Source organism: Ursus maritimus, unplaced genomic scaffold (genome assembly GCF_017311325.1).
Source record: "Ursus maritimus isolate PB19 unplaced genomic scaffold, ASM1731132v1 scaffold_1, whole genome shotgun sequence".
Classification (NCBI taxonomy): Eukaryota; Metazoa; Chordata; class Mammalia; order Carnivora; family Ursidae; genus Ursus; species Ursus maritimus.
In genome coordinates, this window is record NW_024423343.1 from 29238772 (window position 1) to 29257719 (window position 18948).

The following is an 18948-nucleotide window of genomic DNA, read 5'->3' on the forward strand; positions in this document are numbered from 1 at the left end:
TAAAGTATTAGAGAATGCCACCTGACTTAAAAAAAAAAACCACAATGCTTAGAAATTTCGTGTATTGTTTAAAAGTAATATTCACAGTTGTTTTACTACAGAAATAGTATTTTACATTTTTTACTTATATTTTAAAAAATTTCTTTCCAACATGTATTCTGTTAATATTTCCATTATCCCGTAGTATGTCTTCAGAATACTTTATTACATTGCATTTCTTTAAAGGAAAAAAATCTTTTCTGTTTATATTATAGTCCAGGTATTTGCTTGTTGTAAATTTGAGAAATATAGGAAAGGGAGGGTAGTTTCCATAATATCACCATGCACAGAACAGAGAATGAGCACTGTGAACATTTGATTGTCACCTTCCAGTCTTTTTTCTTCGTGTGTGTGTGTGTGTGTGTGTGTGTGTGTGTGTGAAATCTCCAGGGAGCCATGTATTTGTATTAAAAAGCAAAATTGAGATCATGCCATATGTATATTTTATTTCCGACTTTTTCCCATGTAACATTGAATTATGACCATTTTCTCATGATACTGATTCTTTAAAACATGAATTTAATGGCTTCGTAATATGGATGTCAGTCCTTGGACTTTATTTATTTTATGTATGTATTTAAGTGAAACTGGGTCTAAACTGTTTTAAGAGCTATATGTCCAGTTTTTTTCCCTTAAAAATACATCATAGCCATTCCCCTATGTTCTTAAAAATTGTTTTGAAAGCATGGTTTATAATGTGTGCATATTGTTTTATTGACTGAAAATCCGTATATTGGACATGGTAGAAGTTACCTGATATTTCAATGAAGAAATTTTGGTGTTATTATTTTGGAAATTAGTTTAGGTGGTGAAAACTTAAATCATAGTTACTTATTTAGGTTATGTACCTTTTAAAAATACTAGCTTAAGGGGCGCCTGGATGGCTCAGTTGGTTAAGTGTCTGCCTTCGGCTCTGGTCATGTTCCTGGGATCATTGGGCTCCCTGCAGGGAGTCTGCTTCTCCTTCTACCTCTGCCCCTCCTCTGCTTCCGCGCTCTCTCTCTCAAATAAATAAATAAAATCTTCTTTAAAAAAATACTAGCTTAACTGAATTAAAATTTTCCCAAATCTCTTCATATTTAATTGAGAAAATAATTTTCAAATTTAGAAGGCATAGTTCTTTCTTTCTTTCTTTCTTTCTTTCTTTCTTTCTTTCTTTCTTTTGGATTTTATTTATTTATTTGAGAGAGAGAGAGAGCACAAATAGAGAGGAGGGGCAGAGGGAGAGGGAGAAGCAGGCTCCCCGCTGTGCAGGGCTGGATCCCAGGACCCAAAGATCATGACCTGAGCTGAAGGCAAAGGCTTAACTGACTGAGCCACCCAGGCACCCCAGAAGGCATAGTTTTTTATGGAGTTTATTATTTCACACTTTCTACTTACTATTTTTTTCAGGTAACAACCTTGAGATATACACACACACATTCTTAGGGGTTTGTATGCCAAAATATTAGCAGTGGCTATCTCTAGAGGGTGGGATTATTGATAAAGTTTTAAAAAATTAGTAATCTGTATATTCTAATTTTTCTGTAGTGATCTTGAGTCACTGAGGAAAAAAGTTTAAAACAAACTAAAAAAAAATAACCTTTGCTTTATAGCCTCTGATCATATTTTTTACATACCTATATATTTTTTGAAATTTTGTTTTACTTTTACGTATTTTGGTTTTCGTTTTATTTGTTATAAAAAAAATAACCTGTATTTCAGTTGTGAATATCAGAAAAATACTATGCCCATAAGAGTTTTCTGCTGCTTGGCATATTTAGGGTTGTTTGAAACTTTGTATGTGTGTCTAATATACCTGTGTAATGATTTCTGCCTTCAGTATATTTCCTCACTCTAAGAGCCCCCACCCCTGTGTAGGGGGAAAGGTAGTGTCTGTTCTAGAACATCCTTTAAGTCTTAGCTTACTTAGAGACTTGACTTTTCTCATAGAAACATTCCCAGGTGCCACTATGTTAGGTGCCCTGATTGTATATGCTTATTGTTCTCTGCACTTTGCTTCATTGTGGAATTGTATACTAATATTTCTGTCACGCTAGACAGTCTTTTTTTTTTATTTTTAACATTTTATTTATTTTGAGGGAGAGAGAGCACAAGCTGAGGGGGGCTGTGGGGAGCAGAGGGAGAGGGAGAAGCAGACTTCCTGCTGAGCAGGGAGCCCGCCCAGGGTTGGATCCCAGGACCCCGGGATCATGACCTGAGCCCAAGGCAGACGCTTAACCAACAGAGCCACCCAGGCACCCCAAGCTAGACAGTCATTTTTGTGAAGACAGGAACAGTGTACATTTTGTTCTTAAATCTCCAGTATTGATGAACAAATGGATAGAATTAAATAAGTGAAGAGACTTTAGTTCTCTTATTTGTTGAAAGAATTCACTTGGTTTGACATAGGTTTTAAAGTAATGATAGCTAACCTTTGCATTAGATAATGCTCTCAAGTGTACAGTTTCAGCAGACTTTAGTTTTGTCCAGCACGAAGCAGTCTGTATATGTAGAGCGTTGTATACATTGAATCTAGTACGTTATTATGACCTTGTCAAAGATGTAAGTAAGGGACTGTACTCTCAGTTTGGGACAATTCAGTATTTGTGTAGAAAACTCTATCTATGATTTTTAACTGGTAACTGGCAGAATCAGTCCCTCCCTTTTTTTTTTCAAAACATTTCCCAAACCACCATTAGTGATTTAAAAAAAAAAAATCGCGATAATTAACTATTACTAAACAAATACCAAGATGAACTCTAATATTCAGTTCTCAAATTTATTTGATGTCATTTGTTCATGTCACTCATGATTAGTAAAAAGTTTATTGCCCGGTGCCTCACTGATAATCGTTTAACAATGAGCCCTAATCATTTGTTGATGATTGATAGCTTACTACCTTACATTATATTTTAGGCTCATAAAAGTCAGCTGTCAGTTGGATAGATGCCCCCTATTTCTTTGCTTCCAAAGACTAGTTCCGCAAAAGACATTTAAAAAATTGCTTTTAGATGTTTTAGAAGTTAAAACTTCAATGGCTGCCTTTTAATAGGTACCCTTTAACATACAGTTGGATCTAAACTGAATAACATTATTCTTTCTCATCTAATAGCTTTGTGACATATTGGTGAATATGTGGAATAAACCACTGAAATAGCTTAACTATGTTAACTCAAACCTAAGTATCTTGTAGCCGACAATCCTATAGAGACTAGTGTTTGTGTAGAGACTTTATTGTAAAAGGGGGATCTAATCATACAAAAGGCAAGCTTGTACTAGGTGTTTTCACATTAAAAACATCAAAATGTTTTGGTAATTCTCCCTTTGTTTTGTTGGGATTATTCAGATAATAAAAATCCATCTAACATCAGGTATTTTTACCTTAATTATCCAGGGGGGGATTGAAATTCTGACTTTGAGTTTATTTTTCTGTTTAAGAGGTAGATTGGTGGGGCGCCTGGGTGGCTCAGTCATTAAGCGTTTGCCTTCGGCTTAGGGTGTGATCCCACAGTCCTGGGATCGAGCCCCGCATCGGGCGCCTCCACTGGGAGCCTGCTTCTTCCCCTCCCACTTCCCCTGCCTGTGTTTCTTCTCTCGCTGGCTGTCTCTCTCTCTGTCAAATAAATAAATAAAAAATCTTAAAAAAAAAAAAAAAAAACGAGGGGCGCCTGGGTGGCACAGCGGTTAAGCGTCTGCCTTCGGCTCAGGGCGTGATCCCGGCGTTCCGGGATCGAGCCCCACATCGGGCTCCTCCGCTGGGAGCCTGCTTCTTCCTCTCCCACTCCCCCTGCTTGTGTTCCCTCTCTCGCTGGCTGTCTCTATCTCTGTCAAATAAATAAATAAAATCTTAAAAAAAAAAAAAAAGAGATAGATTGGTGAGTTGGAACATATCAGCAATTTTACAGAATGAAATCGGTAGTTCCCTTCGAAGTCTAGGATAAAGAAAAACGAGGGAATGTGTTGGACACGAGGGTTGGTAAGTGGCTGAGCAGGTTGTTGAAGTGTTCCCCAAGAATAATCCGTTCAGTATAGAGAGCTGCCTTCTGTTTAAATCTAGACCAAGAGAATTGGGGTAAGCTGCCACAACAGTACAGCTTATTTTTTGATATCGTATATCCTTTTTACAGACCTACGTTAAGGGCCCACTTCCCCACCCTTAATTAAAGCAGCTTCAGTGGCAGCAGCTAGTTCTCTAACGTTAGAGTAGAAAGTGTATTCAGATTTTCTGTAAATTCATATGTAATTTGGGTTCTATATGACCTTCTAATCAGTGTAAATCATTTTACTGAAACCCTTAGAAGCAATTCAAAAGATACTTTATTTTTGATGCCTGACGTGTGATTCAGTATATTATACGTAGATTCTTTTTCTACCCTCAGATGCGTGTGAAGTCCTACCAGTTTGTCATGCTTCAGAGAGTCAAATGACACAGGACAGTTTCTGTACTTCTAAGAACTTGAATATTAATTATTTTTATTTTTTAATGTTTGTATTAACTGTGGAAAGATCCACAAACTAATAAAATGAATACTTACTACAGAGGGAGTTAGAACTGGCAAAGTGGAACAAGGGTAGGTAGAAAGGAGACACTCTGTTGCCTAGCTTTTTTTCTTTGGTTTTTCTGGAACCATGTGAACACATTGCCTACTCATGAATTTAAAAACAAGAATCAAGGGGCGCCTGGGTGGCGTAGTCGTTAAGCGTCCCTTCGGCTCAGGGCGTGATCCCAGCGTTCTGGGATCAAGCCCCACATCAGGCTCCTCTACTGGGAGCCTGCTTCTTCCCCTCCCACTCCCCCTGCTTGTGTTCCCTCTCTCACTGGCTGTCTCTATCTCTGTCAAATAAATAAATAAAATCTTTAAAAAAAAAAAAAAAACAAGAATCAAATATTTAAATATTGAATATATAGAGTCGAGATAACATTTAATGAAAGATGGAGTTGCACATATTTTAAAAAGTTTAAAAGATATACCCAAAATGAGTTCGTTTTGGAAGATGAGAGCAAATCAACCACATCTGCATGTCATTTCCCCCCGTTCTTCCTTTATCTGATCAAGTTTTTGCCCATTTACTGTTTAGCAGCTTCACATGACCAAAATCTAATGAGGATAATAATACCAGTAACTAACAACCACTGACCATTTACTAGGTATTAAACTACCTACTAGATATGGTAAGTATTTTAGATGTGTTGTATTTCTTGGTGCTTACCTATCGGCCAGAGGTACTCTTATCTCCACTTTATAGGTGAGGATGTTGAGGCTTCCTTGCTTCCTTGCTAACCTAACTTGCCCAAGGTCACACAGCTAGGAAGAGGTAGAGCTGAGATTCACAATTAGGTCTGATAAATCTAATCTCCTGTTGGTCACGTTTTGTCTACTCGCTGCCTCTTTGTGAAGTAAAAGGAACCAAAATATCACTTAAGAAAGAAAAAACAGGCATAGTTAAAATGGATTATAGTAAAATTATTTGTTTTGTCAGTAGATGGGGAAATACTGGAACTGGTCATTGTAACTCATAATGACCTTTTATTTAAAGAATGTAGAAAGGTAAAATGTTGGTGTTACAACCTGCCAGCCTAGTGTCGAAAAGTTGCTCTGGATCCTTAAAGCATTTTTTAAAAATTAATTTTGTCTCTTTGCTTCCTTAGCATAAGCCGGACCAAGTTGAGGGAGGCGGAGCCCGCAGCCTGCAGTGGAAGCGTGAAGGGTGAACGGTGCCCTAACAAAGCCCTTCCATTCACCAGACATTGTTTCCAGCGTATCCTCTTCACCGAATTACGTGTGCATGGAAAAGTAGTAAATCATTCGGGGCTAGTAATTCATTCTTAAGCCAAATGAATGACTTTTGAAATCCGAACTACTTAATGTTCAAAATGTTGATATAATTTCTCATTTTCATGATGTCTTCTGGATAGTTTTTTCCCCGCTTCTATCATTGTGATTCTTTATTCAGGAATTACATCAGAATCTGCAAAATTGATAGAAAGTAGCAGATTCTTCTGGTGGCCGTCACTTAATTAAAAGAAATCTTGTTCTTGCAGTGGTTCTGCGTGGCTTCTAGGAAGCAACTGTAACACTCATTGATGGAGAAATCGAATCATATTATTCAGAAACTGGTTTTAGTCTTCCAAGAAGGTTAGGTAGTTTTACAGTGTGCCTTTTGCTATTTGTATTGAGTGTAGTGCTGATTTGAAATGAAAGAACGATAAACATCACTGACTCGGAAAGAAGATCATTAAGACAGAATATACTTGAGGAAAACCTGTGGTAAAGGGCTTCAGGCTGGTTATGAAATCTTATTACTCTCACTTTTATTAAACATTTAAAATTGAGTAGCATTTAAAAAATTTATATAGTAGCAATTACTTGCTCTTCTTTATTATCTTTGACTTTTGGCCCTCCTTTCTGTTCTTGGCATTAAATTTTCACAACTATTTCAGCAGCACTTTCTATGCAGTAAAGGTTTTATAAATAGCCTTAACTATAAAAGTGTAAAGGAAAAACAGGTACTTCCTTGATAGGTATAAAGTACGTCTTGAGGAAACGTAGCTAGGGGCTAAAAGTTTGGACATTCAAAAATGTTGATGAAGTAAAGCTGATGTTTCAGTTTTAATGATAAAGTTTTGATCTAGAAGTAATTTTTCATAAGTTGTAAGTTCGAGTTTTGTGTTGGAAATGGGAAATGAAAAGTCATATTTGGATAGATGAGTTTTTATAATTATATCTTAAAATTCTTATTCTTCTTGATGAGGATTATATGTGAAAGTTTTCCTTAAAAGAAAGTGGTATTTCTTACCATTATAGTGGAACTTCTAGGAGTTAGTGTGTTAAGAAGGAAACGACCCTGCTTTTTCCGAATAATAAAAATCAGAGTGTCCATAGAGGAGACTCATATTAGGAGAACCTTTAGCAAAATAGACTCCTTTAGAAGTATCTTCTGATAAATTCAACAGTTATCATTTCCCATATCAGTGGCTGGGTTGGATCTTCAGCTTTTATAGATAAGAAAATTTTAATACTTAGTTAACACAAATAAGGAAAGAAGCAGATTTTTTTCTTAAAGACTATTTGAGAGAGAGCATGCGTGCATGCAGTGAGGGAGAGGAAGAGAGAATCTCAAGCAGACTCTCCACTGAGCACGGAGCTTGATCCCATGACCCTGAGACCCCAGCCTGAGCCAAAACCAGGAGTTCAGTGCTTAACCAGCTGTGCCACCGAGGCGCCCCAGAAGTGGATTTTATATAAAAATTGAAAACTTAAATAATTTCAGTTTCAGTGCATTATATTCCTAACTTTGAAAACCACAGATATCCTCTTGAACCGCTCTCAGCAGCTTTTCTCCAGTTGCACGGCCAAGTTTGCAGACGGACAGCAGTGCTCTGTGCCCGTGTTCGACATTACACACCAGACCCCTCTGTGTGAAGAACATGCCAAAAAAATGGTGAGTTCAGATTTTATTTTCTGCAGCAGAGACTTTGAAACTTTGGACAGCAATCCACAGTAGAAAGTATTTTTTAACTTAGTACAAACTGTGTATGTAAATATATATGTTACTATATAAATATGTATATAATATATATATATATATATATATGCTGGTCATGATCCACTGAATTAATTTCATAGGCTCATTTAAAAAAAAAAAACTGTTCTAGAAGGTATTTAGAGTTACTTACCTCTGGTTATTTTGTTTATTATCTATCCCTATTCTATACCCCCCTTCTCCTTAAGGTACATTTTCTTATACTTCACAGATTTTTCAAGCTTTCTTTTCCCCATTTCTTTAGATTTTTGCTTTTTTATACACAATTTTGTGAATGTCTTAGATATTTGAAGAAATTTCAGCCAAAAGCCAGTTTTTTCTGTAATTAAGTACATTTTTACTGTTTTTCTCCAGATACTTGCTGAGTTCTGCTGTTTGCTAGGTAGTATGCAAGGTGTATGTATTAAAAAGCTGAGTGAGACCATTCCTTCCCTCTGTAAGCATTTTGCAGTCTCAGGGGTGCGTCAGGGTAACTGAACGGCCATTGGACCAGGATTTAATAGCATAAGGCTGTGATCCTGGTGTTGCCACCGGCTAAATGGGTAACAAGGACTGTTAAGTTAAAAATCACAGCTGAGTATAGCAAACATTAGTAGCCCATCAGTCCCACAGTGAGAGGCTCACACTGGATGATAAAAACCGTACAAATCTCTGGGCTCTGCTTTCAGACGGTCTTGAATTCAAACACATTGTGCCAGCTTGACTGCTACCATTCTAGCCTTAGTTGTCCTCACCTTTGCCTGGATTACTATCATAGCTTCCTACCTGGTCTCCCTTCCTCCATGCCTTCCCACCCCCAGACATATTGTTCAAATAGCAGCCAGAGCAGGCTGTGTGTGTGTTCTACTTCCTTTGAGTTTGTATGCGTTGAAATTCACTCTTTTTGGTCCACAGTTCTCTGAGTTTGACAATACACACAGTTCTGTAGACGCCGCCAAAATCAAGATACGCCATTAACCCCCCCACATTCTCTTGTGCTGCCCCCCTGCATTCTACCCCTTCCTCTGTCTCCGCTGAAGTCTTCCTGCCCCTATAGTTTCAGATTTTCCAGAATGTCTTATAATTGGAATCCTACAGTAGGTGGCCGTGGGAGCAGGCCTTGGAGAATATACATGTGATCGTTTTAGTTTCTTGGTCAGAACCTTCCAGTGGCTTTCATCACATCCAGAATCCAATCCAAGATTCTCATCATGGCCTGTGAGACTTGCTGATCTGGTCTTCGCAGTCTCTCCAGCGGCACCGTGTACCTCCCTTCACCTTTGGAGTGCCAGCAACGTCAGCCTTCTTGCTGTGGCTTCAGCACTCTAAACTTGCTCCTACCTCATGGGCTTGGCACTTGTTTTTCTCTTTTCCTCCATTTCTGCATGCTTCGCTCCTTCATTCACGTTTCCAATCACATGTCACTTTAGCAAAGAAGTCTTCCATCTCCCCTCTACCCTGTCGTTTTTTATCCTCATACTCTACCTTGTTTTTCTTTCTAACATTGATATCAGCCTAGTATTATATTTTTTATTAATTAGTTTGTTAATTGCCAGTATCCCTCTACTAGAATGTAAATTTTACAAAGGCAGAAACATTGTTTGTTCATTGCTGTATCCCTGGTGCTTAGAACAAAGATGCTCAGTAAGTAATTGTTGAATAACAGTTAGACACGTGGCTGGGAAAGGTTGAGTTTTGGAATTAGGTTCAACCACTGGACAGAACAGCCATTGGTAGAAGAAGCTCAAGCTACAAGAAGTCCAGGTTGGCACACAGAACATGCTATTCGATGAGTAGGAACCCATACAACAGATGGTAAGTTAGTAAATGCAGTGTCCTGGCACGTAAGTAGAAGGAGGGAGACAGTGAGCAAGTTGGGAGTGGATAGTGTAAGCAATGAACAGATGGCATGGGGAGAGCCTTGTAGGGCATGGGAGCTCCAGCTCTCCGGAGGAGCTACGTGGGCGACTACCTAGAGCATGGCAGGGCCTCAGTCAGGGGCAGTTCTGTGTGGAGTACCTGGCACATTGCCAACAACGTTGTTAGGCTACAAGGCATAAGCTTAGGAGAGTAAGACACACCTAGAACCAGACCTAGCCGGTACCGGAGTGTCTTGCAAGTAGGACATGGATATCGTGGGCTAGACAAACTCTCCTGCCTAAAGTCCACACTGGTCCTAGAGGGAGAGCCTGGGGTGGATGCTTAGCAGCCTGGTGGGTACCAGTGGTTGCTTAAACACTGTTGAATTAAACAGGGGATATAATAGAATAAAAATAGATCTCAAGTATTGAGCCAAAGAGCTGCAGACGCTGGGAAACAGCCTTTCTTTTTTTTGTTTGTTTGTTTTATAAATTTGTACATTTGTGACCTCAGAGGCTGTATTTGTGTTTAGATCCAGGTATTTGGCTGGTATTAAACTTTTGGATTTCCTGAATTGATATTTTAATTTTATTCTTTCTTGTCTTGAATTTGTTTGATTGTATTAATAACTAGTTTTAGATACTAGTTTTCAAACAACTATTGTTGGTACTCTTTATGTATTTAGTTATGAGTTCTTAATGAATTAATTAAATCAAAGATGACATCAATTGTAAAAACCACGATTGTTTTATATACCAAGAAATTTTTAAAAATGGGGCACAGTGCGTTTCTTACCACTTATTTGTTTTATATTTATCAAAATAGCTTCTTTAGACTTAATCAGGCATAGATTTTTATCTTTTCTAACGCTCCTGGTTTCCGCCGAATTACTTGATACAGGAAAGGCAAGGTTTTCTATGTACATCAGCTGTAACACAGTTTCGTCTACTTTGTGGTTATGTTCCTTTCTCATTTGGTTGTTGCTTTGCAAAAAAAAAAAAAAAGGAATTGTGGTCAGATCTTCAATAATGAGTATTTGCTTCACTAATGACAGTTGTATACACTACTTCTCTTTGTGCTTTCGCACACGCGGTTTTTCCTCTTCATGTAAAACCAACAACGCACATGCCCTGACTCAAACAGCGACACTACCAAGAACTGTTACCGTCTTTGCACCTATGTAGGCAACGCCAGCAGCAGTTTAAGATGCCATGATTGTAAGACGCACCTCAGTTGCAGAGAGATTACAATGTGTATCTTGGAACTAACAAAACACAGTATTCAGATTGAAGGGTGGCAGCTGAAGAAAGCTGGTTATGTTGTCAATTTCTTGTTCTTCCTGGCTGGCTCTTCTCTGGAAGAACAGTTAATTGGAACTCACTTAATTGGAACAGTTTTAGAGCACTGCCATGGTCTTCTCTCTTTACCTTGCCTGCCTGGCCCGTGTCAGTGACTGGAAGGACTTCTGTGTTGTGATTTCTGAGGCCACATCTCCATCCCATTCTTTATCTCTTATACCAATTTCTATCTCCTGGGGTCATCGTCATACCTCAGATTGTGAGCCAGACTGAATTCCTTAACTTTTCTTCTGAATCCTTATTCTGTGTGTGCTCTGTTCCAACTAATGCTATCATCTAACAGTCAACGCTGGAAAGCTAGAGACGTCTTCACATGCTCTCTTCCTCATCCTCACCACATCTAAGGAGCTGTCAGATCTTGAGAATTCTGTCCCTACAGGCCTTGCTTTTCCATTCCCACTCACATTGCCCTTAGTCGTTTATCTTGTATTGACTGTTGAAGTGGCCCTCTGATTGGGAATAATGCCTCCCTCCACTTGCCTTTTCTGTCTGTCCCTTTATATTGCTACTGGCCTAGTTAATCCTTCCAAAACATTTGTCAGGTTGTGTTAATCCTTTCATCAAAAATCATTTCCCATTGCCTGTAAGATGAAGTTGAAAATCCTTAACAGGGTATTTAAAGTTGTATATGATCTGGCCCTAATCTTTACAGCTCATGTTCATATTCCATCCTCCATCCGCCACACCCCAAGCACCAGTCATACCTGTTTTGTCTTGTTTGTGCCATTTCCTTTTAATCATGCAAAACTAAAAATAATTGATTTTCCTTTTGTATGCCCATAGAAGGTCATTACTATCCTGTTTTCTCTGTCCTGTATTTATGTATATTTGTATTCACGTTTTTCCCATAGAAGAGTAAGTTCTTCGAGAGGGCAATTACATTTCATCCATCATACTTGTACACTACAGCACCTGTCCCAATGTCTTTTTTTCCCCCGTCCCTTCTACCCACCTGCGTCTCCCCCTTGGCCTGCGATGGTCTCACGGTGTCTTTAAGTATGGAATGAACTGTATGTGTATATTGAATTGATTTGGGTTAAATTAAAAAATGAAATCTTTATTCATTTATTTATTGCTATGCGTAGTTGTAGGCATGCAGTATGCTTTAGGCATCCCATAGAATGTTAAGAGATACATTTTTTTCAGGTAGCTGTTAGGTTTTTCCCAAACAATCTCAGTTTAAAAATACCCATTTATTCATTCCGAAGGATAATTTCTTGAGAGGAGATAGCTCCCGTAAAGTTCAGCACCAGCAGCAGAGGAAACCCAGGAAAAAAACCAAGCCTCCTGCACTTACCAAAAAACACAAGAAGAAGAGAAGGCGTGGACCTCGTCGACCCCAAAAACCCATTCCCCCTGCAGTACCCCAAGGGAACCTCAGCATGCCCACCAGCGTCTCACTGCCAGTGGAGGCCGCTCAGATCCGGTCAGTGATGGCGGAGGCTTATGTGTCCTTTCTATGCTTGATGGTGCTCAGAACTTCCAGCTTCATGTTCTTCTCTAGCGTTGCAGCTGGGCTTCAGAAGCCATTCAATAGATCAGCCTAGGCTTTGTAGTTTTCCAGTATAATTTTTACCAAATATTTGATTGAGTAAGATCCGAAATAAAACTTTTGGTTATAACCCTGAAAGCAGATGCCGAAATTGAGAATTTAATTGTCTACTCTCAGATTTTTCTGTTTTAACAGAAACTCCATATATACAGAAATATTCCTTCAGAATTCTATTACATTACTGATTTTGACAGGGGTTAGCATCTTCACCAGGTGAATGAGGCTTCTGTTTCAGCTTAGCATCTCTGTTTATCTGTTTATGTCATTTTTTAAAATTATTTTGACTAGATTTGAAATTTACTAAAAAGTATGGAGACACAGTGCACAAAATTCTAATTCATTCTATAATTTGAAGTAGAAATACTATCTCAAAGTGACTGCCTTCTCTTAATACTTGGTTAAAAGCTGCAGAAATATGTGACTGTGAATGGCAAGGTCTTCCTTTTGCTTTCACATTTCCTTCTGTGAAAGTAGGAATAGTTTGAGTTAGGATTTCCCATCTTCGTGTTCAATGAACTTGTCTTGGGGACACTGGTGTGAAGGGAAGAGGGGAGTGGTGGGGCCAACCATGTCGTCTTCCCCAGGAGCCCATCCACGCCAGAGCTGAGTGCTGATGAGTTGCCGGATGACATTGCCAATGAGATCACTGACATTCCACATGACTTGGAATTGAACCAGGAGGACTTTTCAGACGTCCTGCCACGGCTACCTGATGACTTACAAGATTTTGATTTTTTTGAAGGTATGGTCAACATTTTGATTCAAGATCTTTTGTTTTGTTTTGTTTTAATGAGTTTTTAAAAAGGGAAATAGTGTTTCTGAGATGTGTTTGAAGTACCCCTCCTCACAGATAGAAAATTCAGCACCGCTAAAACTATCTTCCCAGTTCCAGAAGACAAAGGCAGTGTGGTTTGTCTCACCATACTATACGCTTGGTAGATTGATCGTTCGATTGTTAGGTTTTTAACTTTGTTGCTTTGAAATGAGTCATTTTACTTTATTTTTCAACAAAAACCATTTTATTTATTTATTTGTCGGAGAGAAAGCACAACCAGGGAGAGCGGGAGGCAGAGGGAGAAGCAGGCTTCCTGCTGAGCAGAGAGGCCAACGTAAGCTCGATCCCAGGACCCTGGGACCATGACCTGAGCCGAAGGCAGGTGCTTAACCGACTGAGCCACCCAGGCGCCCCTGGACTTTTATATTGGAAGTGAAATCAGCATCCCATGGGTTTCCATTTTATGAAAATTAGTTAGAACGAGAGGAGCAGGATTAGTGGGTCACACAAAAAAAGCATTTTACAAGATAACGTGTGAGTGGAGGGGAGTGGGGTGCTCACGTGCGAGCATGAGTCTCTGTATTCTAGTCTTCCTCCGGCTGGAGGAAGAAGTTCAAGAGCAGAAAAACCAAGGGGGAACCTACACAGCCTTTTGTCTCCAGCCTGAACTGATATGTTTCCTATTTTAATGATTTTAACATAACTTTACGTAAAAATATAACGTGTAGTCAGACGGTCACCATGCGTTTTAAGTTGGTATTGCTTAGAATCCTTAAGCATTTAATGCTTCGATGAGATGGGTTAAGGGAGTGCTGTGAATCAGCTGAAGATGGGATGCAGGCTCCAGGGCAGCTCGACCTTACAGGCCTGTGCTACAGATTAATATTCACTCTTTCCTTCTAGTCCAGTCCTTGGAAGCTTCTCTGTTCCCCAGGGACTCTTCAATAGAATTTCGGTTTGGTTTGGTTTTAAAAGATTTATTTATTTATTAGAGGGTGCTCACGGGTGTGGGGGGAGGGACAGAGGGACAGGGAGAGAGAATCTTAGACTCCCTGCTGCACGTGAAGCCCAACGCGGGGCTTGATCCCATGGCCCTGAGATCATAACCTGAGCTGAAATCAAGAGTCAGACGCTTAACCAGCTGAGCCACACAAGTGCCGTGGTTTTTTTTTTTTTTTTTTTTTTTTTAAGTTTTACTTACTTACTTGAGAGAGAGGGAGGACATACCTGGGTGAGGGAGAGGGAGAAGCACTCCCTCCGAGCAGGGAGTCTGACATGGGGCTCGATCCCAGAACCCTGGGATCATGACCCGAGCTGAAGGCAGATGCTTAACTAACTGAGCCACCCAGGCACCCATTTTTTTTTTTAAAGATTTATTTGTTTGTTTATTTATTTATTTATTTGAAAGAGCGTGCAGGGCGGAGGGGCAGAGGGAGAGAGAAACTTAAGCAGACTTAGGCACTGAGCATGAAGCCTGACATGGGGCTCAATCTCATGACCCTGAGATCATGACCTGAGAGGAAATCAAGAGTCAGAGCTCAACTGCCTGAGCCACCCAGGCGCGCCTTTAATAGAATATTGTTTTTTTTTTTTAAAGATTTTATTTATTTATTTGGCAGAGATAGAGACAGCCAGCGAGAGAGGGAACACAAGCAGGGGGAGTGGGAGAGGAAGAAGCAGGCTCACAGCGGAGGAGCCTGATGTGGGGCTCGATCCCGGAATGCCGGGATCACGCCCTGAGCTGAAGGCAGACGCTTAACCGCTGTGCCACCCAGGCGCCCCTAATAGAATATTGTTAAAAAATAATTCAGATGTATGATTTTTGTGGTATGGGACCAGTAAAAGCTGTGCTGATTCTTGATGGCTTTTCTTTTACTCAGGAAAGAATGGAGACCTCCTTCCAACTACCGAAGAGGCCGAGGAACTTGAACGGGCCTTGCAGGCTGTAACTTCTCTTGAGTGCCTGAGTACCATTGGGGTACTTGCCCAGTCAGATGGTGTGCCAGTCCAGGAGTTGTCAGACAGAGGAATAGGGGTGTTTGCCACAGGTACGGGAGCTTCAGGAATTCAGTCCTTGAGCCGAGAAGTTAACACGGACCTAGGCGAGCTGTTGAATGGGCGCATAGTACATGATAATTTTTCTAGTCTAGAGCTGGATGAGAACCTGCTCCGTTCTGCTACCTTGTCTAACCCACCTACACCCCTGGCAGGGCAGATCCAGGGGCAGTTCTCTGCCCCAGCCAACGTTGGCCTTACTTCTGCCACTCTGATCAGCCAGAGTGCACTTGGGGAGAGAGCCTTCCCAGGACAGTTTCATGGACTACATGATGGCAGCCATGCCTCCCAGAGGCCACATCCTGCCCAGCTGCTGAGCAAGGCAGATGACCTAATCACCTCACGACAGCAATACAGCAGTGATCATTCACACTCCTCGCCCCATGGAAGCCATTATGATAGTGAGCACGTGCCGTCTCCCTATAGTGACCATATCACCTCTCCCCACACGACATCTTACTCTGGTGATAATATGGCAGCTACCTTTTCAGCAGAGATGCCCATCATGGCGCAGCACTTGCTCCCAACCCAACTCGAGGTGCCACTTGGAGGAGTCGTAAACCCCAGAACTCACTGGGGCAATCTCCCTGTCAACCTTGGAGATCCCTCTCCATTTAGCAACCTTCTCGGCGCAGATGGACATCTTCTTTCCACTTCCCTATCCACGCCACCCACCACTTCGAACTCAGAGACCACACAGCCTGCCTTCGCCACCGTGACCCCCAGCAGCTCCAGTGTGCTTCCGGGGTTACCGCAGACCAGCTTCAGTGGCATGGGGCCTTCTGCTGAACTCATGGCCTCCACCTCTCCCAAGCAGCAACTCCCTCAGTTCAGCGCAGCCTTCGGCCACCAGCTGAGTTCTCACAGTGGCATTCCTAAGGACCTGCAGCCCAGCCACAGCTCGATAGCCCCTCCTACAGGCTTCACAGTAACAGGTGCCACAGCTACAAGTACCAATAATGCATCTTCTCCCTTTACCTCCCCTAACTGAGCGTGTCTGTGTGTTGCAGGCAGGTGGGGAACCTGGTGTTTTCTATCTTTGTTTCCTGTTTATCATCCCTTTCCCCCTTTTCCTAAAGAAGATTTTAAAAATAACAGATGGGGACTAAAGGAGAACTCCCTTTTCCAGTTCCACAAGTAAGCCTGCGGTGGACCTTGCTTCAGTGTTCACATGTGCTCCTTCGCACTGGTGCTCATTCCCTCCTGGCAGGTTCACTCTACCCCAATGGTTTCCTTAGTGGCTCAGCACAGTGACTGGATAGAATTGATTTTTAGCAGCAAGTCCTAGAAGTGGAAGATACCTCAGATTACCAGTGCCCTTTACTATTTCCTAGTATTCAGATCAGTGCTTTCCATTCTATGACCAGGTCTTTATGGAGGTGGTTCTAGATAGAATGGTCCTGTTCATTGAGTTCCTGTGTAAGCGATAGCAGATGGTGCGTAGAGGGCAGATCGAGGCTCTGACTTAGCACCAACTGCTTGACACCACATGAGGCCAGGATTCCATTCCTAATTGTGATCATGTTCAATTAAAAAGAAAAAAAAGTAGTCTTTTGACCGCCTGTGTGTATGTGTGCGCCCATGTGTGTGTTTTTGTGCAGGGCAGGAAGCAGCTGTCCCGTTGTTGTTGTTGTTTTATTATTATTTTTTTTCTTAACGAGGATAAGGCTCCGACTTCTTTCCCACATCTCAGAACCCTCATCAGGTTGGTCGTTTCCCCCCGAAGTAGCGAAGTTCCCGCGTAGAGAGGGTGGTGGGCTGATGATGCCAGTTGCACAGCCCCGCTGCTCAGTGATCCGAGAAGGGAGAAAGGCGAATTCATGTCGGGGCCACGGGGCTGTCACGGAAAGCTCTCGCGGAGTGACCGCAGGATTGCTGGGGTTCTGAGGTCTGCTGGTTCCTTTGCCTTTTTAGATGCGCGTTGTGTTTCTCCAGCCGTCTCTCACGGAATACATTCACAAGATGTAATTATAACAAGACCATATTTTGATGTGAAAAGCAGGATAGGTCAGTTAGATTTGGAAAGATGGGATCTCTGAACTCCTTGATCCGTCTTTTACTTTCGACTTTTTCATGTTTACATAGTGATTCTTTGGTAAGATTTGTAAAATGTTGAAGACACTTGTAGAATCAGTGTACCAGTTGTGAAGTGATGTGTAATATCTGAAGGATGCACATTTTAAAGTTTCTTTCAAAGCAGAATATGGAAATTAGACATAAATTGTACCCACCCTTTGGTACTTCTAAAATAATTAAAGTACTTGGGTTGAAGTTTGGGGAAATTTTTTTTAAGTACCAGGATTTTAGGGTTAAAAATCAGACTGGGTAGTTTAGTAAGTTGGTGACTATGAAATAAATCTGTGAGGTTTCTTTTTACCTGCCTTCTCCCCTGCCCCCTCCCCAAGGCTGGGACTAGATTCTAAAGACATCCATGCTCTGCTTTTGCTGAGAAGTTTCACTGTCCCCTGAGATACCATTGGCTATTTATACCTGAGTCTAGTCTAATTTACATATATATATTTTAAAAGATGAGTAGAGAGAACATATCTATTAATGATGTGATATAATAATTCATTTGTCAGGGAATATTTGATCTTAATTCCTTTTCAATAGGTAAAGATTGGATGTATTTTCCTACTTCCTATATGTATTCTCTTTATGCCATGCTAATTCTAACCAGTCCCTTCTTTTGAAAGCTTTTCTTTCTCTGCTTTTTAAAGGAATGATGGTGATCAGCAGGCATTATGCAGATACCGTGTGCCTGAGATTATGGAGGGGAAATGTCACATGACTGTATGAAATCATTATATGCCCTATTTTGTATTTATTGAAGTTTTCTTTTTGTGGGCCAAAAATACGTTTGTAATATATTTAGTTTTTTTTTTAATCATGATAATTGATTGGAAGATTTATTTTTTAATAGCTTTGCCTTTTTTGCAGATTGAGAAATTTCTAAATTATAAATTATGTCACAAAGCAAAATTATATTTGGTATCACCATAAATTTCTATTCTGAATGGTGAGGACAGATAATTTGAGTATTTCTCACCTGTGAACCTATGTTAGTAAGCTTTTTTATTTTAATGTACTGTAATGAAATGATTACGAGTAGTTACCTCTGCTCAAAAGTATCACTTAGTTTGCTCCATTCTTCACATCCCATTCTAACCATCCCTAGATCACTGTCTGTTCCCAGCAATTTGATCTCGTCTCATCGTGTACTAATTCAAGGCTGTAGCGGAGCGGCGCGCTGATGATCCTATCTACCAGCCCTTCTCAGACAGCAAAGGGAAAGTCATGGGTAGTCGGTTTGAACTTTTCTGGCTCTTTGTCCCTCGTGGTAGCTGCTTAAAATTCTTCAGTTATCAAAACTGAGTTTGCAGTAAGTTGCACATTTTCTTGTTTGCAATTTTCTGTTTTATGTGCATTGAAAAGCCCTTTCCTGCTTTCTAGTAAGGAGGCATGAAATGATCAGGAATGTTGCCAGTTTCAGCTTCACACCAAAAACTTCGAGTCAGTTCATTTTTGTTTAGATGCCCACAGGGATAGCTGAAGAAGGGGCGCCTGTAGGAAGTACCAGTGTAGGTTTGAGGAATTAGCAAAAAAAAACACAAATTTGTCCTCTCATTTCATCTCCTTCAGAACCAACATCCAACTTGCAATTTGCTGTGCTCTTGCTACGGCTTGTGAGTCCCTTTTCGGAAGAGAGAAGAACATCTGTGAGCCCCGAGATAGCCGGTCACGTGTTTCTTTTAGCTAACGCGGAGCAGTTCTAGTCTGTTAGGAGTAGCTTCGCTGGTGAT

The 18948-nt window shown here is 40.6% G+C and overlaps 1 protein-coding gene across 7 annotated transcripts in view; it reads left to right on the forward strand.

Moving 5' to 3' along the window:
* The window catches only part of INO80D (INO80 complex subunit D), a 66253-nt gene that overhangs the window by 39295 nt on the left and 8010 nt on the right, over nt 1-18948 (forward strand). For all 7 annotated transcript variants that reach the window (XM_040641651.1, XM_040641654.1, XM_040641670.1 and 4 more), the window contains 5 exons: nt 5672-5781; nt 7331-7464; nt 11972-12189; nt 12900-13057; nt 14971-18948. The exon at nt 14971-18948 is cut by the window's right edge and continues 8010 nt beyond it. In XM_040641651.1, the coding sequence (XP_040497585.1) occupies nt 5672-5781; nt 7331-7464; nt 11972-12189; nt 12900-13057; nt 14971-16136 (1786 nt within the window). In that variant the 3' untranslated portion in view covers nt 16137-18948. The remainder of the gene's footprint in view (nt 1-5671; nt 5782-7330; nt 7465-11971; nt 12190-12899; nt 13058-14970) is intronic.